This window comes from Vanacampus margaritifer, chromosome 9, assembly GCF_051991255.1.
Source record: "Vanacampus margaritifer isolate UIUO_Vmar chromosome 9, RoL_Vmar_1.0, whole genome shotgun sequence".
Lineage (NCBI taxonomy): Eukaryota > Metazoa > Chordata > Actinopteri > Syngnathiformes > Syngnathidae > Vanacampus > Vanacampus margaritifer.
In genome coordinates this window covers 11,339,318-11,365,065 of record NC_135440.1, presented here as the reverse complement: position 1 = coordinate 11,365,065, position 25,748 = coordinate 11,339,318, and the positions used below count along the sequence as shown (strand labels likewise).

Below are 25,748 nucleotides of genomic sequence, written 5' to 3'. Positions count from 1 at the left end.
TGGCCAGCTGTGGTGAAAGTTTCAAGCAGATCTAGTTAGCCTAATTACTATTTTTGGCCCCTAGATGGCAGCAATGACTCTCTTTTGACAAGATTGGGTAGGCGTCAGTAGAAGACGTGAGGCGGAGCTAGAGGGGACAATGGCTGGGGAAGGGAAGAGAACATGGCGACCGGTTGCAAGCAGCGCACGCTCGAGCAGTTTTTTTCAAAGACGAAAAGCATCGACCAACGCTAAAGAGCACATTGATGACGACGATGATCATCATCGATGATGATGATGGTGACTCCGAGGTTGGAAGCGTTAACGCGGCAGTAGAAGACGTGAGGCGGAGCTAGATGGCTGAAGAAGCGAACAATGACTCCGAGGTTGACGCCGAAGTTGGAAGCGCTGACGCGGCGGCTATGACGACGTCATAAAGGATCACGGGCTAGCGATGCTAACACCGGAAAACGCGGAGCACAACCGAGCACGCTCAGGCGGACGTTCAATCGGACGACGAAGAGTGTCCCGAGTCCAATGCATATTCATCGGAGTAGTGGGTACAGTTTGCTACTTGCTATTCCCCGGAAAAAAAGGCCGTCAAGAAAGTGTAACATCTGCACGCGAAACAGACAATCGAAGTGAAACGTATCTGTTGTGCAAATCCTGCTCCGTCTCCTTGCACGTAGGGCAGTGTTACAAAAAGAAAAACTGTATTTGAAACATCCACATAATTGTAAATAGTACCACAGTTGCACACATTTGTAAATAGTTTGCGAAGTTGTTTTGTCAAATTGTTACACTGTTGAATGGAAATAAACGTATTTTGCAATCTAAAAACACTTTTTCATTGTTGGTGGTGGTGTATTACAGAAGTAAAGCACTATTTAGGTGTTTGTGGCATCATTCATGGACAAAAAGAAGTGTACAATTCACTAGAGTGCATGAAATAACATCGTTTCACAAAAAGCTCTTTTTCTCCGCTTTTTGTTTCAAAACAGAGCATTTCGGTGAAACTAACCATTTTCTATTGTTGATTACTGAAGAACGGAATAAGGTAGAAACAAACAACAAAACTGACCCAAAACTAATCGCCATGAACCTTTTTTTTGGACAAAACACATACCTCATTTTGAAGCTCATCATTACTCTTGTTGGAGGCAAGCATCTCAAATAAAGAGGTGCACAGATCCTCTGGGCTAGATGATATATTTCCTTCATTCAGATATTTCTCCACTTCTGTTCTGAGGATAGTTCCATCCAACAAGGATCTTTCTGTGAACAAATTCTCTTCCTCATTGACAACATTGATCTTACTTTGTTGATTGTTTAAGAAGTTGGTAAAGTCCAAGCTCATGTTCTGATCTTGGATGCCAGAGCAGGGCAGTTCTTCCAGCGGCTCCAGCATATAGTACTCGTGGGAGAAGGCAATGTTGTGTCCAAAAGAAGACCCTTGCTGAGGTTTGTGTTGTGGGCAATAGGATTGGATAAATTCCTCAATTTTGGAATCACTAAGAGAATCCATCAGCCGTGTCACACAAGTACAAGAAATTTCCGCAGCAGATGAGGGGAAAGGGCCAAACATCTGCTTAATGGCCCGAGTCTGTTCTGTGCCCACATGGTCTTTGTTGTGGAATGTCTCCAACAGAAAGACAGCAGCATGTTCAATTGCCTCTTGACCATTTTCACTCCCCACTGCAAATAATAAGAAAAAAAACTTCCTAAGTAATGATAGCACATAAAATAGTGTTTTGATTTCTATTTCAAATCTAGACACAGTTACTGCTTTTTCTGCTTCATGACATTTATGACATGTCTGCTACCTTGACTTACCAGTTCATAAATTTACGAGTTCATCACTTGTACAATTTAATATTTTGTGTTATGAGAAAGTGTTGGTAAATGGCTTAAAACATTCCACTGCTCAAGTGAAAATTAAGGTGGAAACCCTTAGTGGAACATCATTCATGAACAAATCCATTTAGGAACAACATTTTCCGACAAATGTTAACTTGGTTTGCAAGTGTGTGTGTGCATGCATTATTGCGTTACCTATCTGTTTGGCTGCTGAAAGAAGGTTCTTTAATTCCTGTTGGACAGCATGTTGCTTTATTTTGTCCTGATGATCAGTGCAAAAGTGGAAAATCTTCTGCCATGTGAGCCCATCTCTTGCAAACAGCTCCTGTCTCTTCAAACGTTTGGTCTAACATGAAATAAAACAGAATTACATTTCAGAAAATGGAAAAAGCGGTTCAGAAAATGGGTGGACAGACGGATGGATGGATGATTGCATATATAATAAATATATAATTTTAAAATGTGTATGTATTATTTTAATGTATTCATAGTAATAATATACTGTATCTATTATATTGAAAATGCATAGAATTTATTAATTAAATAAATTGATTCTTGCGTGTGTTCTCCATGCCCTATTTAATAATTTCTACATGGTTTGTGTTGCCTGTGACTTTATAATGCCAAAAAACAATGCTATTTAGTTTATTTTGTTTCGCCGAATGCAGTGTAAACACATCACAAACATATTTGTTGAGTATTTTGAGAGGCTGAAATGGCATTTCCATTCATTTCATTTTGCATGAGGGGACGCATTTGCGCAATGGATGTGTGGAATGTGTACGATCTCGTGAGGTACCCAAATTAGCAACATTTGTTTAAGGAAAGAGAAAGGCGTGGCAATGACAAGCCTCAACATCTGACCAATCAGAGGGGAACGCTCACAGCAAGACTTGGTCTAAATGATACCACAAGACGGGACCAAGCAAGAGGTAAGAGGTGAGGAGGGAAAGAACAGGAAGCTCATGCTTCAATTGATGGTGGATGGTGTTGAAATTAACTTTGTGGCTCAAACCTACTACTCATTAGATAAGAATATCTATCTCCAGTCTCTGTCTAGAGTGAAGATTGATAAACTATACTGTATCCAAATCTCTGGATTTCCCTCCACATTGCAGTAACTCTCCCTGTTTCAGTTGCCTCTGCAGAATGGTGCTTTAAAAAAAAAAATAAAGCTGACGAAGACAAGCACGCATGAGTGGCTTGGCGATTTTAAGTATCATCAATTATGACAATGCACAGCTTTGTCATTCAATTACTTCATGGAAAACTTTGCATAAAATAAAATAAAAAATATAAGTTGCAAGTGGTCCTCTGTAAAACGCATACTTGCATGTTCACTTTAGATTTGTGTCTTTGTGTGATTTGGGTGTTTATTTCAGTTTTGAAGTTATCTTTATTTAATATTAATTTATGTAATACAGATTGATTTTTTTTTTTTTTACAGCTGTTACAGTTTACTGTTTAAAAAAGTATCAAACGGAATGTTGTAGTATGGTCATCTTGTGTCTTTGACACATTTGTGATGGGGAGAGGTGGGAGTTATAAGTTGATTCTCAAAATGTCAGCAACACAGCACACTTTAAAAATTCAGAATAATTATGCACAGCGGTGACACATTTTTAGTGAATGTTGATTATGTACCGCTATATTGCTCATACAGTATATGTATATTAATTTCTCCTTACAACTTAACGTTTATATATGAACACAATTGCGGTTAGCTTTGTGTGGCCCCTGAAAGCTGTCCTAATTTCTTCCATGGCCCCTTTCAAAAATGAATTACCCATATTGGATCTGAATTTACAATATCCTGCAATTGTTCTATATGTAGGCTACGTATGTACGATTTTATAACAAAAACAGCAATAATGGTATACTCAACAGGGATACAGTCATTATATTTGCTCACTGAACTATACAAGCTTAAAGTGAACAGGTTTTAAATATTCAACTTACCTTGAGATCACAGATCTTTTCATCGAAGTTCTCATTCCTGGTGACATTAGAAAAGGAGCGTAGAGCTCCTGTCAACCGCGGAGGAGACATATCTTACTCCCACGTCTTCCAAATGCTGCTCTAATATATCTCTGCTAGAGACAAAACAAAGAGAAGAAAATATACAGTCACTTTAACGTTCACGCTGCATTGAAATAATGTACGGGCTCTATCTGTCAGGTATGTTTTACTAGTCCAAATAAACTTCGTCCCAAGCTAATGTTAGCTCGAGATCTTGACTGTCACTTCCTTGTCTGTATAAGCTACAGCTATGTTAGACGCGTTTAGCATTTAGAATAATAAATGTGGTGACAAAAGAGAAGCAGAGCGTATCGAAAACTGTCAGTTTCATATTTCAACACATATGTTACTAAACACCTTCAATACCGGTCCGCCAGTAAGCAGAGTGGCCGACCTGGCAGGCAGGCAGGCACATGTCAACAAAAGTTCCACCGCGCTAAGGATTGTGGGTGACATAGTTTTTATTACATCAACTAGTTAGAAGAGCCAACGGAAGAGACTACATTACCCATACACTTAAATACTATACGTCATACGAGGCTCTAGTTAGTTTTCTGGAAAAACGAAATCAAAACAGAATTTCTGCAAATAACGATAACAATAGAATAATCACTAATTATTTAGAAATTTACAAATATGTAGTGTAATGTGTACCGCATAAGAAGGCGTGTTAGTTCATTTTATAGTAATATTTCTAAGTAATAGTGATCGGCAAAGAATTACACTAATCCAATTTTATAGCAGTCCCACGACTACAGATTTGTGGACTAAATACTATAGGTCTTTCGCGGCGGAAGAAATTTTATGTTGCCACTTTTACTGACAGTCTATGTTATTTTTTCCAGGTAAAAAACACTGTTATTATCAGTACGTGTTTTATGCTAGGATCCCTGTAAGGAGCAATGCCTCTCAAAGAACGAACTTCACAGTTTTTATTTACTACTTCATCTCAGTATTATGAATCATGACTCACAGAGGTTAGGTTTAGATTCCCCCCCATGGTCTTTTACTTTCATTTCATTGTTGATGGTTCTGTTCTGACAACATGATACAGATGAAGCGTTGAGTGACACTAGGAGTTATACCATATTAGATCAAATTAAAATTCACATTCTTAGCAATGAAATGTGCATGTAGCGTTTCTCCCAGACTTATTGGTACAACTGTATGCCATACTGTAAAGTTGTAGCCGCAGAGGCAGAAAATAACAAGAAAACACCATTGAGAAATGGTAGCAGTCAATGGCAATAGACAACTATTCATGTTTTTGATTTGGGACTAGCTTCAGATATAGATTTTCAAAAAATCCAGCTGCTTTATCTCTCAAGTTAATGTTGCATGCAAAGATATCAACAAACATTTCATTCATCATGTGAAACGATTCCCATGCAATCATCTATCCATATATATTACCCAAAAATTAAGTTTATTACTTCATTTTAATTGAAATGTTCACGTTTTTTTGGTGAGTGTGGAATGGCCCGCACACCCTCAATTGGCGAGCCACCATTGCACCGTCCGTACACATCCCAACTCCATAAGTCCTATGCATGAATGGTGAACCAGAGGCATTGCTGCAAGAAAATTCTGCAACCAGATAGTATTGCGAGTCTAATGAGTGCGTATGCTGCACACACGCACGCGCGCGCGCACACACACACGCACACACACACACACACACACACACACACACACACACACACACACACACACACAAACCACACACACCACTGGAGGGCATAGCTTGTAGGAAACAATACATCAGTTTGAGTCTTATCTATGTGAATTTCTCATGTTTGTCTTGTCAGCCTTAATATTGTTGTAACCAACACAAACCTCATTTCAAATGAATATTCGGTGGATGACATTACCATGGGCAAAGTAATATGACCTGAACCACAAAGGAAAACTCTGGTTTTAGCTCAGTGCCTTTGAATTTAGATTCATAATGACAACAAGCACTATGGAAAATGATGGATAGAAAATACCATTCACAAATATTACATTTTTTTTTATCATCATCATTTATTTTCCACAGCCCGGCTTGTAATATGTCCGTCAGGTTTGTTTTTCAACTTCAATATATATGTTCCACTAAGTGTCATTCCCCTGTAGTTTTTCTGTTTCCTTCCTCAAAGGCTCCACAAGCTACTGGATCTTGTAAAATAAACAAAAAACTTTCTGAAGCTTTACCCTAATCTAGAGGATGTATTCAATTGCCAACCTGGGTTGAGAGGGTTACTGAAAATTGTATATACAGTTACTAGTTACTTGTTAAAAAATTTAGTTAGTAATCTATCATGTTTTTCAGCCTTCAGGAGATTTATTGATTGATTAAAACATGCGCTCAATGCTGAAATGCTGCTGTCTTCTTCTTCTTATTATTATTATTATTATATTTACTTTTATTTTACTTCTTAATTTCTACTGGAAAAAAATGGGAATTTATATTTATTTCAAAAAAAGTATGGTCAATTTTTTTCACATCAGAAATTCTAGTTAAACGCCTTGTAAATTTTACTTAGAATTTCTGAGTCAATCAATCTTTACTAAGCTTTTCAAGTAAATATCACTACCATTTTTTTTTATGTGTTTTGTAGTGGTGGTGGCATTTTAAAGTTTTTTATTTTATTTAATTAAGTAAATTACAATTTGCTTGGTTTGACTTCTACAAAAGTGGATCATAACATTATGACTCAAGGAAAATGTGTGTCCGAATAGTGAGACTTGTTTTGACCGCTACTTACAGTAGTATGTCTCATTAGCCGTGAAAATGCTGCAGTGAAGAGATTATGGACGAGGTTGGTGTAGATTGAAACATGGTAAAAATTTGAGGTAAAATGATCCTATAGTATGCCAGGATAGTGTATCCGATCAAAGGACAGAAATGGATGAGGAAGGACTGTGAACAATGTGTTGGTAAAATTCAAAGGACAACAATAATAATAATAATGCTAATAATGCTAATAATAAGGCTAATAATGCTAATAATGCTAATAATAATAATATCACAGTCATTACAGTGTGTCAGGGTCAGCTAATTATATTTGCAAACTCATTTGATTACTTACAATGAAGAGGGTGAGCACAAAGAAAATGGTTGTGGATCTCTCAATACTTTCTTTTACCCACTTCCCCTCAACCATTTCTTTCTTTGATTATCCTCTCCTAATTTCTGCCACTGAACCTGTTCAGACGCTGATATTTATAAAACTGCTGTCGTGATACATAGCAGTGACCCCTTGTCTCATTAAAATGCTTTGTTTGAACTTCTTCTCCAGTGTATTGCACTAATTGACAATCAGAGAGGGACGGACCAAGCATCCCTCTCTTTGAACTATACTTGATGCCAACCTTACTTTATTTAATACACCACTGCTCTTTAGCATATGTACATGTACTGTATATGAACCAAGTAACCAAATTCAACTGACATAACAATACTATTCGATTTTTTGATGAGTGACTTAATTAAAATAAATACAAATGTGATCACCTGCATTTTTTTTCTATAAACAAAAATATTCAAAATGTGACTAAATTAACATAATATTTCATTAAATTCATAGCAACAGACACCAATCACGGGCTACTGACTTGAGCTAAAGTCAAATTTAATGCCAGTACAGGATTAGTGAAGGTCTTGCTCTCACTTGCACAACACTGTAAATTTCCAGATGCATGATGAATGCATGGCTCGCTAGAGTTCTGTGCTGCACCTACAGAATCGACTTGTTTGTTCTATGAGGGTAGCTGGGGGTTGCAATGATGATGATTCTAAAGGGCCCTAAATCCCTGGCAGCGCCCACACATCTGGAGAGAAAATTGTGGGCATAGCATTTTGCTTTTGGCTTCTTCAATAAACTGACACACCTGTTGGCTCTTTTAGCAGCCGTGATCAATCAAATGCATGGGGAGAACAGAAACCTTTTTTCACACCCACACGGATTTGCCCATGGTTCTGTCCTCTTAGAAGTTTTTTCCTCCCTTTTCTTTCAAAATTGCAACATAACACTGCATATTCACTATGTGCAATTATTATCACCAAATGAATGAATGCACGTTGTATATATTTTGGGCTCTCATGTTTGCAAACCCAACAGTGTGGCTGGACATTTATTATTATTATGAGACATACATGGGGTATTTTTTATTGGGTTAAACTGCTCTGTTCAACAAATTATACTTGGCTCTTATTGCCGTCAATGTCATCATCATCATCATTTTTTATTTTTTTATTTTTTGTATTTGGACCTGTCCATCTCATCAAGGTCACAAGTGACAGCTGACTTTGGGTGGGAAGTGGTGTACACCCAGGGTTGGACTGGCGCATTTCTTATTGGGTTAAACTGCTCTGTTCAACAAATTATACTTGGCTCTTATTGCCGTTAATGTCATCATCATCATCATTTTTTATTTTATTTTTTTTTGTATTTGGACCTGTCCATCTCATCAAGGTCACAAGTGACAGCTAACTTTGGGTGGGAAGTGGTGTACACCCAGGGTTGGACTGGCGCAAAAAAGAAAAAGAAAAAAAGAATCGGCCCTGGCATTTTGACTTATGCACACCGGCCCAGCCCGACTCCTGACCATACCCGTCTAACTCATTGCTCTGCCACTGATATTGACTGATGTTGGCCCAGTTTGATGTCTATATTTAAAATGGGTTAATGGACTAGTCCCTCTAAATTATGGGCCAGTCTCTTTAGGTAAAATGGAGGAAAATAATAACTAAAAAGCATTGCATCAGCCCTAAAAGACGCCGGCCCACGGGGCATTTGCCATGAATGTCTGATGGCCAGTCCAGCCTTGTGTACACCCTGCACTAGTTGCTAGCCAACTGCAAGGCACATAAAGACAAACAACCATTCACACTTGCAAACTCCACACAGGGATGTCAGAGCAGAGGTTTGAATCCCTGAAGCTCAGAACTGTGAGGCAGACTTGCTAACTAATCTATCGTGCTGCCTTTCCCCTTTATAATAAACTTGATGTCAGGTGTTCTATAATTATTTGTCCTATAATCAGGTTCTATAATACAATGGCAAATACCATTTTTTTATTTAAAAAGAACATAGTGTTGTGTTAAGACAGCACCTGTATATCTGTATCTATATTTTGTGCCTACCAGTGGCTTTAATTCCCCGTGACTGAGAGAGTAGGGCTTGCTAGATTACAGAGATGTCATTGACTATTTATTTGTCGACCTCAGAATTCAACTTTTCATGCAGCTCACAGGAGGGTATCAGAGAGAAGGGGCAATCAAAGCTCCCTTTCATTTCAGCTCCAGAATGTGCCTTTAGATCAGTCCTTCATCACTGTAGGGATGTTCTCCTTCACCTTTAAATTGTATAGCTTGATGCTGTTACTGCTGCCTGATGGCCTTACTTTGTTGTCCTTTTTTTAATTCTCTCAATTGATTGGCTGAATATGCTAAAACTAAAGTCCTCATGTCGAGTTGTGAAGGTCAGAGGATAAAAGGACCTTACTTTGCTGGTTTTTCAGAGAAATTCAGAGGGATTTTCTCCAAACATAAGCTACCGATGCACTTCAAACACTGCAAAAACCTGAGAAGGTAGCTGGTTCATCCCAAGGACAAAATCAGCAATGTTTTTTATGCACTGCATTGTAGTGAGGAGTGCAGTGACCTCTCCAGTGGACAAGACAAGCAAACACGACAGTACAGAAACTCATTCCATAACATAGAACGGCGGCCTCTTCGGGTCCATTAGGTAAAACGGTCATTCAACAGTCACACCTGGCAACAACCACAAATCTCATGTGACCACCCCTAATTCCCACACCCGTCAGAGCCATACAAAGGGGAATTCCACACCTAAAATGTAAATTTAAGAAGTCTTTTGAATTAAAGGTCATTTATAGGTCGTCTACTTCAACAACGAAGAAGGGTCCAGTTGCCTTGCTTTAACGTTTGTTGATTACTTGGATTTCCACAGATGGGGTTTAGTTACAGTTGCAATACTGAGGTCAAAGGTATTTTGAGTCCTGTCAGCAAATTGGTTCCAACCTTCTCAACTGAGTGGGAAATTAAAAATAAAATGTAACTATTTTCTATTTTCAGTGTGTGCAGAAAGACACATATGGACAGCGACAGGACATAGACTACTTTGACTAAAGCTTTAGTCTCACATGGACTTAAATCCATTTTAACAAAAAAATAATGCAATATTAATATTCAGCATGTGACCTAAAAATCTAATTTCATCAACACAAAACAATACAACAAAATAACCTTAATCAAAAGACAAATACAGCTTTTAAATGACAAAATTTTACTAATTTTGTGTTAATTAACGGTGTAAAGCACATTTTCTACCTGATTTATGTAACACCTGCTCTCTAATACTGTAACCTAAACAAACAAAACTAATCCCCAACAGTGCCGTTGTTGGAGGGATACAAGTGATTCTGATTCTATGGACAGGAAAGGACTCTGATAACAATATTTTCGATTTGCAGTTGAAGTGGTATTGCCCATAGTGATATTTTCTCACTTGGCCACCAACTCCAATCTCATTCCAGTAGCTGTTAATTATTGTGCTATTTAGAATGTAGATTTGTAGATAATCTATTTTATAGCATTCCAGCATTTTAATACAAACTCTAAATATAGCCTACAAAGGCACATGCTAAAGTTGCTCCATTAGAAAACACACATGTCATCTAATCACAATGAAGGGCACACTGCAGATTACCACTAGTTTCATAATAGTATGCAATTTTTGTATTTTTATGTGTTGTCTGACCCTAATAGCAGTCCTGTATTTTTTTGACAAACATTAATTGATATTGTAATATGAAAAGAGTGTGCAAATATACTGGAAAATTACAAATGTTTAATTCCAATTGCAGTTATTTGGCTGTCATTTTACCATAATATCCTATGTTACTTTCTCTGATTTAAATAATAATAATAATAATAATAATAATAATAATAATAATAATAATAATAATAATAATTTCTGATTTGTGGTTAATGGCGTTGGGTGTTGTATTCTTTGGAATTGTATGATTCAAAGATTTGACCCATTCCACATTAATTAAAGTCAGTATTCCAATAAGAAACATTTATTGTCATCTAGATGGAATGCACAAAAGGAACTAAAACGTCATTTATTGCTGATGAGCCATGTTTGCGATGTGACAACAATGCAATCAAGAGATGTCATCGTCGAACAACACAACAGATCAACATATATGATAATATTGCTTAAAGAGCCCGACAATCAGTCGTGCCCGCTGGATGTGTGGAGCGGTCCAGTGAATTGTTGTGCTTTAAGCAGTAAGTCCCAGCGTCCGACAGGGGGCGTGTCTTCCCCGCGGCCGGGTCGAGCGCTGCTTTCCGTAGGCGACTGGTGCTGAAACCGCTCTGCTCTCCCACCGAGAAACAAAGCAACTTCTTTGTGCTGTTCCGGTGACTCTTCCACGCTCCTCGCTGTCCAAGGTAAGTCAAATACAGCAAACTTAACATCTCTTGCACAATGTTTGGGCATACATTGTTTCTTTGTTCTGGCGCCACACCTTGAGGAACATGCTTACCTTTTTTAAGACAAGAAATAGAAGTGAGAGCATTTGAAATTATTTCAGACAGGTACAGGATCTTGCAAACATTTTGGCGTATATACCCGACAACGGAGTGTGGTAAAAGCCGCTCACATCAAATTGGCACAAGTGCAGCGCACATAGTCTACATATTGAAGTAGCTCACCAAAAAACTATGGAGGAAATGATGACCTACACTGTAGCTGACCCCTACTTGGACAGATTTTCTTGTCATCCTTTAAAGGCTGCACATTTTGTGTAGAGAGACAATATGAGGGCATATACAGTGCTCTGCTTTATGAATAATCTGTGGGACGAGTCCTGAATTTAAATCCAGCGTTTAAGCGTAGTATCAACTTTATCCACGATACACCTAGACTTCATTAAATCTTAAAAACTATGGTGCACCAGTTCAGTAATTCTATAGAAGAATACAAAATACCGCAACACTAAAATCTACACAGCACTGTTACATATAGGCTATATGCTAAATACGAAAAACATGCCCTAGGCTAAAAAAAATAATAATGTCAGCTTTTGCATAACTTGCATACACTACTTTTAATTTATATTAGCCTACATCATTATACAAAGTATTTTCAAACGTAGCACCTGTTAGTAGGACGACAAATTAAATACGTACACGCACAAAAAAAAAACGAACCGCCGAGGCTTCCGTACGGATAACTTTCCAACTTCCTCAAAACGCATCAGCAATGCCATTCTAGCGTCGCATTCTAAAATCGAGTTTTAAGGTCAACGTTTATGTCATAAATTTTGAGCAACTTTTCCTAATTGTTTGAATTGATTTATAAACTATAATACTCCGACCATGTTCGTATTTGTGTCTCCTGTACGCAATTTGAAGAGGCATTAGTAAAAGGAGCAACATGAAAGTGTTCATCATGGTGAGTGACCTCTTACGGTTCGTGTAGAAACTTGACACCGATCAAACAGCAATCTTGTCGAATTCATTGACTGGAGCGGCAACTCGGCGAACCATGCGAACAATTTAAGAGAAAACAAACAGTACAGGTAAGAGTGTGTGTGTCGAGTGGTCAGCGGCAGGCGGGGAACATACCCGATCTGTTCTTTCTTCACATGCGTTCTCATGGCTCCACTTCAAATGCTGTGCGGCAGTGCAGCGGCAGCTCACATCGCCGCTTGACTCGCTCCAACTCTCTCCTCTTGTGTCTCTCCCCAGATGGATTTCTTCAAACTGCGCCCTGCCTAATATGGATGCCCCTTCAGGTCCCCCACCATCTCCTCCATCATCATCCTCATCACCATCACCTCCTTCCTCGGCCAAGGACTATAACATTTTCTTCTTGGCGCAGTGAGCCGGACAGGCAGTGATTTTTTTTTCTTTTTGCCTTATGGATGTAAGGAAGCAGTCGCCCAACCTGCCGGAGTGAAAGAGAAAAAACATAGATCTGGGAAATATACCGATTCAGGGAATAACAATACTGTGCAGCGCACAAGCAACATGAAGAACTCGCAGTTGATGTCGAGGTGCAGGCTGCTTCTGCTGATATTACAATGTGTGGGATATTCTCATGGGATGCCACATGTCTTGAGATTCGGTGAGTCATTTCATATTAACTCTCATAATACCTCAAAAGTTTGATTGCTGTATTGAACCGTCGCCGTCCAGCCCCATGTGACCACTTTCCACATACAGTATATCCTATATTTGCTTTCCTTCACATGTGAGAAACAGTAAAGTTACACCACAGAGTCACAAAGCTTTTTTTGTTTATTTATTTTTGCTACCTCAGGCAGGTAAATATCTATCTAGTCATGTTTGGAGAAATAAGAATAAATGGATATAGGACTGTATAGGTTTGAAGTCTTCAAAAATGCTTCCAATAGATCACTTGAGATGCAGGTATCAAATAATAATATCATTACACTAACATTAGCTAACCCCATGGGAATTAGTGAATGAAGTACACCTTATATTTAGGTGAACAGCAATGCCGAGAAGTCTGACACCTGTTGCTATTTAGAATGTTTCACATATGCAGATGAAAGTTATACCTCCATCTCTGTGTGCATATTCAGGGAACCAAATACTTTTTCTATAATAAATGAAAATGGCCAACTTTGTTTAAACTGTGGATTTTACTTGTCCGTTATTTTGATATTAGACATTGAAATGGTACACGTTGTCAGGGGTACCTTAAGAGAGGCACCATAAGGGGGAAAAGTAAGGACAATTGCATGAACCCATGACTGACAGGAACCCTATTTAGCATAAATTGAGCATGTCTTAATCTACGACCAGTTGACAGATCTGTTTGTGCTTTTTCAGGCTTCAGTTTCTTTTTTCTTTTTCTTCTTCTTTTTTTCTGAGAATCAGTTGCCCAACCTGCTGTCTTAAGGCTTCAGTTTCTAATGGAATGTGACATATTTGTATTTTGCAGTATTTATTAGATTTATGCCAGCAGCTCAAAAAAGTGATGTTAATATCACATCCCTATATTGACATCATCTGACGAGTGATGACATTTTCTCACACTTGACAAAGCTTCTTTACAGCAGGACTATCAAGCTGAGTTGAAACCCTGCTGTTGAGTTCTCCTCTGACGTCCTTCCTTTCAAACTTGACTTAATCAGCTTTCTCTTTGAGAAGTGACCTTGAGAACAAAGCTGTTAATGCAATGATCTTGGCAATAAATTCATAGGAACCATAATTAGAATGTCAGTTTCTGTTGTTTTGAATTAATCAGGAGCTTGAAACAATATAAGCAATGGATAAATGAATCTTCAGAAAACAGAAAATAAGATGAGATTAAGCTTTATTAGACACCTGCTGCGCAAAACTCAAAGCTACTTTTGTAAGTGACATTTTTCATTCATATTATTATAGAATTCATATGTATTCATCATGTTTTTCACTCAACTGAAACTCAATTGAGGAACCCAATATATGTGTGTGTGTGTATATATATATATATATGTATGTATATATATATATGTATGTATATATATATATGTATGTATATATGTACATACATATATACATATACTGTATATATATATATATATATATATATATATATTTATACATATATATATACATACATATATATGTATACATATATATATATGTATATACATACATACATACATATATATATATATATATATATATATATATATATATATATATATATATATATATATATATATACAGACCTTAAAACATCATTATATTCTGTAAGTGGTCAAATGTGGCTGGTGACTATAGTTTGAGTGAGTGGGTTTGCAAAAATGACAGTGTTGAGTTGTTTACAACAGATACAGACAACTATGCATAATGATTTTCCTATGGAATTATATTACATGTGCAGTTGGTGTGGATTGGTAGATAACAAATGCCTCACAGTTTTGAAGTTGGGGGTTAGAATCTGGGCTCTGCCCTTCCTGTGTGGAGTTTGCAATTTCTCCTTGAGGTTGTGTGTGTTTTCTCCTTGTACTTTTGCTTGCAGCGTCAATGTGAGTGTCAATCGTACATTTAAATGTGCCCTGCGAATGGCTGGTGACCAGCTCACTCGTGACCCAATAGTTATAGAAAATGGATGAATGGATAGATACACTCGCAAGGAAGATTCTTGCAAATATGGCAGATCACACAGTTTTAAAATAGATTTATAACATTGATGTAATAAACAATTTTCGTGTGGTTGTCAAAGGAGCACCAGAGGTTGTTGCTTAGTGCTATTCTCCCTCAACCCACTGACCTCACTGGATTAATTTAGAATTAATAAAATAAATCTTTTAATTTCTCTGTGAGAACAACTCTTTTCAATACAGAAGCGCCTCTTCAAGTACTTTAAAAAAAGGACGTTGGACGTAGTTTTAACTTTTGAAATCAACATGTAGAAAGCAACATGTAGAAACACATTAAAATTGCACAAATCGTTACGGTACTTTGAAGTTACTCCTGTCTATGACGCGGGACTTCCCCCTCCTCCACACGTGACAATCTGCTAGCTACCATAATGTATGAGGTAACCATGTAAAGCTCAGTTTCTCTGCTTTCAGAATCCGATGGAATTACGTTGGTAGCGCTAGCGGTTCAGAAATTTCGGTGATTTGAAAAACAAGTGTGTTGTCCTGTCGTCGCCGACAGCTTCGGATTTGGAGGGTTAAAATAAATAAGTTTTGTGAATATAATACTTATACTAATATATAGAATTCCTTCTATGTCCTAGTAGGAGTTATAATGATTGGACTTCAAGTCTTTGAGCTTGTCAGTAGCAATTGTTAATGCCATCTAGTGGTCAACTAATAGTTCATTCACTTTTAATTTAAACAATATGCAAAAAAAAAAGTCCGATCACATCAATGTACATTTTTTACATAATCGTGGGTCTAGTAATCACTAATTATATTACATAAGTCACGCCGCGCCTTACAGGAGGCTGACATGTTTTGCCGCCATCTTTCTGCTATGGATAACTAAAGGAGAAGAACTTCGAAAAAGTAGTTAGCCTCTGGCGGTGCTTGCAGCTAGTGCTGGACCCAATGGGTCCACCTCTGCTTACCTTCCACACTTAGGCTGGCACGTGGTCGTCGCCGAGTCCCGTGATTCAGGCTCCTGCAGCTTGCCTCCCTCTGCTTTCTCTCACAAGGTTTTGCTAGCTTTTCCACTAGTTCTTGCTAACCGCTCTTGTTAGCTGCTCCACTAGTTTTTGCTAGCCACTCTTGCTCGCCGCGCCTGCTAGTTCCTGTTCACCAGGCTGCACACTCGTTCGCTCACTCCAAATAATAGTTGGTCGTAATTGGTGGTAGGATTGAAAAGTGTGGTCTCTCTGAGAAAGTGTGCGTGCTTCAAAATCATTGCATTCTCTTGATTCCCCACTAGATGATGTTAAATCCTCCACACTCTCCCTTTAAGGCATAGGTGTCAAACTCTGGTCCTCAAGGGCCACAGTCCTGCAGGTTTTAGAGGTTTCCCTCTTTCAACACAAGCTGATTGCAATCAGCAGGATCGTTATCAGGCTTATGCAGAGCTTGCTGATGAGCTGATCATATATCAGCTGTGTTGGAGGAGGGAAACATCCAAAACCTGCAGGACTCCGGCCCTCGAGGACCGGAGTTTGAAACCTATGCTTTAAGGCAAGACTGTGAATGATTGGAAGTCATCATACCCCTCTGCCCAGCCTGGGAGAGGTGGGAGGTATTGGGTGGAACAAAGCATTTTTGAGGCAAGGTTCTGTAGTTTTGTTAAAAAATTACATTTCAATCAAGTACTGTAAGGCTATACAATTTTCTAGCATTCAGTAACAAAACAAAACAACAACAAACCCTTGATATAATCATACATTATTTACCAAACTTTATTTATCACTTTGATTGATTTACGGGAGCTGTAGACTTGTGAATGACATCAAATACCACTTTTAATGGATGGTCCTGCTGCTCTATCAGCACTGGTATGAAGGTCAATGTTTAACGATGTAGATGAGCCTAATGTGGAAGCCTGACTCTGAGAGGCCCATCTGTTAAGCATTAAAATAATAGTTGGCATTATCATCCAGATGCTCAACATCACACCATGGCACTGCCTTGATGTTGGTCATTGAACAACGGAATGTTTCTTCAGTTGTGTTTCCTTTTACTAAAACAAAAACATTTGTCACATGCCAGTGAGTTAGTGAGTCAATGAGTTAATCGTCATCATTAAATGGGATTAAAAAATATATCAAAGCGGCAGCATGGCGCACGACTGGTGAGGACATCCGCACATTACCACAAAATATTAAATTCTCTACTAATCTGTAATACAAAAAGTATCTAAGACGATACAAATAGTGCAAAATCTTCTGTTTTAAATACAATATATTTTAGTTTTCAAATTTTTATTGTAGTTACAGATAACTCCCTTTCTCAGTTTAGTTACGAGAAACATATGGTAGTTTGAATGGTTGTGGTTTGTGTATCCAGCATACAGTAGTCTGTATTGTGTCAGTTGGTTCCTGACCAGGTGATTTTCAGATGTTGTGCTGCTGAAAGAAAGACATGAGAGATAGGCCACACTGAATGACCTTCAGTTAAAGAACTACAAACTGGCTACTGCCTCAATTGAGTGAAGACTCTGTGATGTTGGAGAGTGTTGATGAAAACATCTGCCAGTCCCTTGGCATTGGTTTTCTCTTCTGTTGGCTTTTCTGTGATAAGATGCTGGCGATAAAAGTTGTCACAATGTTAAACAGTGGTATAAGTTAGAGAAAAACGTGTTTTTCCACTACAATGCCGACAGAGCCCTGAGAATGGATTTAGGGGGGTCTCCAGAAATAACATGACATCTTTATCAAACCTGATTCTTCAAGTAGTTAGCCGCCCACATGTCAGATACTGATGTATAAGGTGGGGCTGGATGAGCAGAAAGGAAGAAAAGGCTATTTTTATTCGCTGCCTGTTTTTTTGCCCCAGAACAATCTCTGAGTGCATTTGTCAGTCCTCACTGTTGACCTTCTGATCAGAGCCAAAACAAAATGCTGCTCAAATTGTTCTCCTTTCACTGATATAGAATGCACAGTGCCTCTAGATAATGTGTCCCGATTTCTCCCTGTGGTCTGTTGTGTAGAGAATCATCTGCCGTGATCATATATCAGCAAAAACAACTAGGCTCATAATACAAAAAAAGAGCATATTATTTCTTTGACTTAAATGTCAATGTCAATTTTTTTTTATATGCATGTTTGGAAAAACAACAACAAATATATATATATATATATATATATATATATATATATATATATATATTACCCTTTAAATATAACATTAGAAAACAGGCCCTATATTTTTTGACAGGCACCCACACGATTGGTGTAAAAACATGTACAACTCTAATTTACCGTGTTTGGGAATTTAGCTGACTGCGCTGCGCCTCGCCGGGCGTTCAAGCAAACGGAGCTGATGCACTTGACAATTTGGGGACACAAAATAGACCTTTTTCATGCCAAGTCAAGCCTTGTTTGGCGTGTTTGTGAATTTACATATTTTATTGCACGTTTTAAGTCCCGGCACATTTGGCAATTTGGTCTAATCAAAAGTAGACAAAATTTTAGACTAGACTAAAAGTAGGTCTAAATTTTGGCGCAAGTGAATGCAAATTGGGTGCATTTGTATTAAGTGTATGTGAACACTGAAGATGAGTTTGTTCTGAACTTGATTATAATGTGTTTTATCCATCAGCATTACATTTGTTCTGCGGATTAATGTCATAAATTGTCTACATTATCAACTTATGTTCTACATGTAATTGATCTGCTTGACGACTGTTCATGATGGCGCTGACTGATTCGGGAAGCAGGTGTGGCACTGTCCTCCATCTACAGGTGGTGAAAAAAAATACAGGAACTTTGTGCTGTTGAAAGCAAGTGCTATTAAACAATCATTAAATAACGTGTGACTGATATTATTCACTGCTCCTGCTCTCCATTCAGTCTCGCATAACATCGTTTTCTTTCACTGACTCGACTTTGCTCTGACAGCGAAGCAGAGCGCAAAGAGAAGTGACCACAAACAGCAGCAAAGGCTAATGCTAGCTGCTTTTAAGTTCTAGCCACATGCGTACGCACACAATTTTATTCTTCATGAGTCTTGCCAGGTGTATTGAACCAAACATTTTTGAAGGTTTTTTTTGGTTAGCCTGGCAATAGCCAGATTGATTTGTGCTTCAATCGAGGAAGCCCTCCACAATATCAGTCTGGGACTGCTGCGCGTTGATTTGCTCGGGAAAGGCGGGATATTCTGTAAAATACTTCGAGCTGATTGGACGATGCAATGAAAATGTCATCTTCGTTCTAGTCGAAGTGGGAAAAAAGTACGAACATATTTACCTTACCAGCCAAAAAAGCACGAAGCTCCTCTTGCTGTTCAACATTCAACATGGAAACGGTGAGTAATTCTGTGAGAACAGAATTAATTGCAGCGTCCCTTCATCCATGTTAGGTTTGTTTATTTGCCCCGGCGTCGGCACTGGCTTCCTGGTTTTGTCACAGCTGAGCTGCATATCACGCCCCCAAACACAATGTCGCTCCAAACCAATAAGCTACACCTACTTGTATTTTGAGAAGAAAAAGGACATTTCCTTGTTTAACAGTCAGCAGTTTCATAAAATCGAATACAACATGAATGCTTACAATGAACTGCCAACAAGCCCAGTGGTTATATATGGCTGAAAACAAGCTTTTCAGTCAGGGGATGAATGGAGACGAGATGTGAGTATGCAGCTTTCAGAGCACTCACTGGTGTGTGCGTGTGCGTGTGCGGTTGTTGATTTTGAATGGTATTTTGGACTGAGCAAGCAGAGATTGTTTTCACCTTTGTTTTTTTTTGAAGAGTGGCATTTCCAGTCAGCTGAAGCTGAAGCACATCACAGTCTCTTGTGAAATAACAGATGAAATGTGTAATACAATCTTTAGACAGGATGGACGGACAAAATAAAGCTATCTATACGCTATGAATACACCAAATTGTCAGATGGGAGACAGACTAAAATAGAGTTTAGTGTAAAAGGTAATTTCCCATAAATAGAAATACACCCTAAAAAGAGAAGTTATCATTGCCCTAGCCAAAGAAGTTATGTATTGCGGCAAAAGTTTAGTGTCAAGCAAGGATGGATTTTATGGATTTTCTCATAAGCACAAAGGTGGTTAATGTGATGCATTTTGGAGAGGACAATCCTCTTGAGCAGCAGCAACTCTGAGCTATCACGTTCACAAGGGAGTTATTGTCTCAGATCTTAATCTTCCAAATCCCCAGTCACATTCAAACTACAACAGCACCAGGCTAGAATGTGCCGCTCCATTCAGCATGCACATGATTGAGTAGACAGAATTAAAATCCTCGTGCTTTTCTGATTTTCTCGCTATTTGTGTACCCACTTTACATTGTTCCTACTAAGCAGTATTCTGAAACGTATTGAAAGCAAAGGTTATGCAGTGGGTATCATGTCAATTAGATGCATGTTGATTGAACTCCATTTGACCTAATCTCATTTGATGGAGCTGCTTGCTTTTAGGAGACATGTTATATATAGGATACTGTCAGGTTTTGAGGGAAGGCGGACCCAAGTGCAGGGAAGCATTCAGAGGCAGAGGGGCTCGACAAGTAATTTATTTAACAAACACTAAAGGGCAAACAAGGTTGTTGAGTAATGAAAAAAACAGTCCAAAACAAGATACCAAGTAACAAAGGAAAACACAGAAATTAGTCGTAAGGACGTGACAAAACTGGACATAGACAATGAACCGACAAGGATTGAAAGAAAGCAGGGCACTAAAACACATGCTAACGAGACAACACCTGGAAAGACCAGAGGTGGCAAATCCAGGTCCAGAAAGTAAATACCCTGCCAAAGTTTGGCTTTAGCCCCTGATGCAAGCTAGCTAGCTCCCTAAAAGGTAAGCCAGCACCATGGGAGCTAGCTAGGAAGCTAGCTAGCTATCACCTGGGGCTAAAGCCAAACTGTGGCAGGGTTTTTAATTTCTGGACATGGATTTGCCACCTCTGGACAAGACACACATGGCTGAGGGAACTTATAGGATGACACAAGGGACCAGGATGACAAGCACATATAGACATGACAAAACTTGACTAGACATTGACAAAGGGAGACATGACAGAATCCAACTAAACCAAACCAAAAGCTCAGACCTTGACAGGATACATTTTCAAAGCCAAAATCATTGTCCTGCACTTTTGATTGTTTTGGGTGAATGGTATTGGGAATTACATTAACTACTAGTGGAAGACTAGAAAACAACTAAACCATTTCTATTAAAATCACTTAAGCCCGTATGTCACTGAGCGGTGCAGACTTGCGAGGGTTCCCGCAGGTGTTTCAATATTGCAAAATATTGCAAAGGCACTTGCCATACTCTCTCAAACCCATTTTATGCTCTCAAAGCATTCTTCTTATCGAGAAAAATCAAAAATTTGATGCCGACAAGAAAAAAAAATGATGGTGGGGGTTAATAATGGTATGGTATGCAGCTCTCATGAGCCACAATGTTAGCGCCCTTACTTTTATCCCTGATTGTAATGTTAAGCAGATAAGATTAGTTTAGACTAGATAAGTGCTTGACAAAAAATAACTATACTATACCAAAAATAGCATGTTCGAGAGGCGTACAGGTGCTATATGACAAGAGCTTGCTCCATTAAACAATAGCCATAGATATGAGTAGATAGATACGACATGCTCCTTTTGAGCAGCGTGCCTATGGTGATGCTAAGCTAAGATCCATGCTTTCCATTGCTTGCTCATGATGGCACTAACCAACATGGCCACCACGTAGTCGTGTCTGTCAGCCTGCTCTTGTCTGTACTGTATCTCTGACAACAGCACAACCTGGAAATATGTTTGTCGGTGTCCTGTGAAAAACAATTATGTCCATCTTTTTTAAAAAATGTTTTTGGGATGTCTGCATTCAGTTTCACAGCCAAAACGTAAAAATGACAAAAAATGGAGACAAGTGTTTTTCATAGGACAGCGACGAATTGCTGTCTGTTGATTGTTCCACAGTGCCAGTAAAAAAACAACGGCCCATTTTGGAGCTAACAAATTCTGACAACTACTGTACAAAGGGGTGTTTTAAGGGGACTGGACGTTATTTTCTGTCCGTTAAATTTGGAGTCTGTTGCTTCTGGGTCTGTTAAATAAAGGTTCCACTGTACTGTATGGGAGACTGCTCCTTGTTCTTTTCACGTTTGGCTAGCAAACACTGTCATCAGGTTTGCAATTCAAGGTTTTAGTGAGGGTTGGCTTTAAGCATGAATGATAAAACTCACTGTTCTTCATGGAGCGTTGGTTAATCCAGCATCGGATGCATCAGTGACTCTTGTTACACCCTTGGCAGCAGAACACACATTCAGTGGTCGGACTCCCCTTCATTTGTTCTTGACTTTTATGTTGATGTTCTCGCAAGGGCTGAAGCTGGTCTTACTTAAACAGAAGTAAAGTGCAGTGCTTATGTTTTATAAGATAGAGGGGTCGGCATTGCTTGGCTGCCTCACATGTACTACAGGGTGACACAAAAAAAACGGTCATCACCTAAACTTGAATAACTTTAGAAATAAATAATCAATTATTTTTATTTTTCAGATTTACCAAGAAGATTTAATGTTCTAAGAGTCTATTAATTTGACTGTTAGTGTCTTTACCATTGAGGTTATGCACAGTCCCATGGGTTCTGAACTTGTTGACCCATCTGTAGATCATTGAGTGGACCAGAAATTCACGACATCCGAACCGTTCTTTAAATTGCAATTGAACTGCGTGGATAGACTTCAGCCAAAAATATGCCATCCATCCATTATCTAGCGTTTATCCGGGGTCGGGTCGCAGGGGCAGCACCTTTAGCAGGGGAAGCCTAGACTTCCCTCTACCCAGCCACTTCAACCAGCTCCTCCAGCGGGATCCCAAGGTGTTCCCAGGCCAGCCGAGAGACATAGTCTCCCCAGCGTGTCCTGGGTTGTTTCCGGGGCCTCCTGCCGGTGTGACATGCCTGGAACACCTCTCCAGGGAGGCATCCGAACCAGATGCCCGAGCCACCTCAACTGGTTCCTCTCAATGCAGAGGAGTAACGGCTCGACACTAAGTCCGTCCCGGATAGCCGAGCTTCTCACCCTATCTCTAAGGGAGAGCCGAAAATATGCCTCAACTATAAATGTCTTTTCCTCAGTAGTTCATGGCATCTCGAAGGTCACATTTGGTAGACTCTTAGAACATGAATTCTTCTTGGTAAATCTGAAAAATAAAACAAATTGATTAATAATTTCTTAAGTTATTCAAGTTTAGGTGATGACCATTTTTTTTTGTTGCACCCTGTATAAATTCAGGATCTGATCAGTGTTCTCTTGATTCAAACACATTTTCCAGATAATTTTTCTTTAGAATGTTTAATTTGTCATTGGAGCTTAATAAGAACATGCTGAAGATGTACAGTATATGCCCTGAAAACTCAAAACATAATTTTGTGAATTTATGCCAGAACCTTCTCAGCAGTTGTTGATGACTGTACTGTGATAATGTATTGTTGATTATTGGTGATATTTCGATATTCTCTGATTTATCACTCAATCTACAGTGACTCATTAAATCCATCATACTTGGCCACGAGAAATTATGTTTCCTAGGATTTGTACAATTTTAAATGTAATACTTATAGACTTTACACCTATCTGATCGGCTATACCAGAACATATTTTGCATTTTATAATTTTTTTGTGATCGGCTGTAATGTCTTCATTCGCTGATCCGTTCAGTGATTCATCGGCTTCACGAATGTCATTGACGTCCATGTATTATCTGGTTAATACATGGATTCTCAAAACTGGCTGTCACAATAAGCATCCATGCATAGTGAATGGGTCTTTATTTATTTATTTATTTTCTCATGGATGGCTCTGCTTCTTCCTGCAGAGAGAAAAGTGACACATTCCTTTCAAGTTCAAGATACTGTCATGAATGGAGTTTGATATTCTGTGTGGAAAATGAATATTTAAAACCTTTTTGTTTACATTTTTTCTCATCTCATGAAGCCTCTGCCTTGTGTTGGGTATTTTAAATTCAGCATATGTGACTTGAGCTTTGTATGCTGCCTGCATTAGAGGTTAAGGTGACGCTACTATTCTGGTGTACTTGTAACCTCAACAAAGGGAGGGCACAAGTGTGCGATACCTGGGTCAGTGTGACAGTAATACGAGCCAAATTTTCATAGCACACTGTCCCTTGAGCTGAAACTTATCCTCGTTAATGATTTGCAGATCAATACTGAAACCTGATACCAGTATTTGCCAGTTTTAGGACATCAGTCATTTAAGGTAATGCACAGAATATCGTATAACAACAACAAAAGTAATAAAGCTATTTACTGTAGATCTTAGCTAAATAATACTTGGTTGGTGCGAATATTTTCTGCCGCCTGGGTAAGTGTGAAACGTGTAAGCAAGGAGGCATCACTTCACTTCACAGCTATTGGAGAATGCAGAAGAATCCTCTTTTTTTGTCATGTACCAACATGTACATGAAATTTGACCTCTGTCTTTGGCCCATCAGAGCAAACACACACGGTGAGTAGGACTCGCAGGGGCTGCTTGAGCACACTCCAGTCATGTGGGGGATAGTCTTGACCCGGGGTTCCCCCCCAGTGGCAGGTGACAATCTTAACTTAACCACTTGGCCACGGCTGCCCTTGATGGGTCTTTGTCACATGTGGACACAAACAATCGAGGTGGAAGACAGTCTCCAAATGACCACTTCAGATCGCAAATCTGTAATCTCCCCAGCTAACTTTACATCATATGTCCTTGAACATGTGCTTGCAGTTCCTTATAAAAGTTCTTTGCGCACTTCGATCTCCCGCCTGACTTGAACTGATTTGCTGAAACGGATACTGATTTATTTCTCCTTCCGCCTCGTAAAGAACTTTTAGTGCGCCTCTCGTGCACCATATTTAAAGGGAATGGGAGTAGCCGCTTTGATTGCTCACGCCCACAACAGCGCAAATTACACCACAATGGGACGGCTTGCGCTGTGAAAATACCAATACTGGGTCTAACCCGCTTTCATGCAGATTTAGACAGCTCACAGAGTTAGACTTCAGATGGGCCTGAAAACAGAGCCCTCACTCTCAGTCTGACTGCACAATGGCATCATGGCTGGGCATAAACAGAGTCAGGTGTGGAGCTCTTTCAGCAACAAGAAAACAGCCAGGATGTGGTTTGTGAGGTTTGTGTAAAAATGATAAGGGGTTGTGGCATCCGAGTTGAGAAAATAGTTGTTCAAATGAATAGTTTGTTTTACTTAAACAAGTAACAAGAAAGACTGTTTTTCATAAAACCAATTATCAAACATTACTGTTGATAATAAAAACTATAGATATGATACAACACTAGCATAGATAGGCATGTGTAGAAAATGTAGATCACTCCATATCGTTGTTCATGTTTCCACTGTCAGAGAGATGTGTTCAAACACCAGAGCTATATTGTGAGTATAAGCTTGTGATTGAAAATGGCAGGGAAGCCTCTACTAGTCAATAACTCATTTGGAAAGGGTTATGAATCCAAATGATCTTGCTGATGGGAAGGTTCCCTATCACCCATTTCACAGAAGAAAGAATAATAATAATTCTCAAGAAGAAATCAATGGCAGAAGAGACCAGCATCACCATGCTTAGTTAGAAGAATTTCACCCTGCATGCCAAAAATCCAATTCTTAGAAATGTCACATTAAAATTTCAGGCCATTAAGATTGGTTTATGGATGGAAGATGATAGCTTCCTTCTCCCAGGGGCAGGGATTAT

The 25,748-nt window shown here is 38.9% G+C and overlaps 2 protein-coding genes and 1 long non-coding RNA gene across 9 annotated transcripts in view; 1 reads left to right on the top strand and 2 right to left on the bottom strand.

The window, feature by feature from the left end:
* ascc3 (activating signal cointegrator 1 complex subunit 3) overlaps positions 1 to 4,281 on the bottom strand; it is a 54,430-nt gene extending 50,149 nt beyond the window's left edge. Inside the window, exons 1-4 of one of the 2 annotated variants that reach the window (XM_077574617.1) lie at positions 4,213 to 4,281; positions 3,796 to 3,929; positions 2,032 to 2,182; positions 1,106 to 1,674 (exon numbers count right to left, since the gene is read on the bottom strand). In XM_077574617.1, coding sequence (XP_077430743.1) covers positions 1,106 to 1,674; positions 2,032 to 2,182; positions 3,796 to 3,885 — 810 coding nt within the window. In that variant the 5' untranslated portion in view covers positions 3,886 to 3,929; positions 4,213 to 4,281. The remainder of the gene's footprint in view (positions 1 to 1,105; positions 1,675 to 2,031; positions 2,183 to 3,795; positions 3,930 to 4,212) is intronic. The other variant, XM_077574618.1, reaches the window with a different exon arrangement.
* Positions 4,282 to 10,916: 6,635 nt separating this feature from the next.
* On the bottom strand, positions 10,917 to 16,295 carry LOC144057300 (uncharacterized). Its single transcript, XR_013295208.1, has 2 exons — positions 15,972 to 16,295; positions 10,917 to 12,821 (listed from the first exon to the last, which is right to left on the bottom strand). It is a non-coding gene; the product is annotated as an uncharacterized LOC144057300 (long non-coding RNA).
* The window catches only part of grik2 (glutamate receptor, ionotropic, kainate 2), a 164,285-nt gene continuing 149,674 nt past the window's right edge, over positions 11,138 to 25,748 (top strand). For 3 of the 6 annotated variants that reach the window (XM_077574697.1, XM_077574694.1, XM_077574699.1), the window contains exons 1-2: positions 12,105 to 12,326; positions 12,623 to 13,001. In XM_077574697.1, coding sequence (XP_077430823.1) covers positions 12,905 to 13,001 — 97 coding nt within the window. In that variant the 5' untranslated portion in view covers positions 12,105 to 12,326; positions 12,623 to 12,904. Of the gene's footprint in view, positions 11,321 to 12,101; positions 12,454 to 12,622; positions 13,002 to 25,748 lie in introns of those variants that run through there. The other 3 variants (XM_077574695.1, XM_077574700.1, XM_077574696.1) reach the window with 3 other exon arrangements.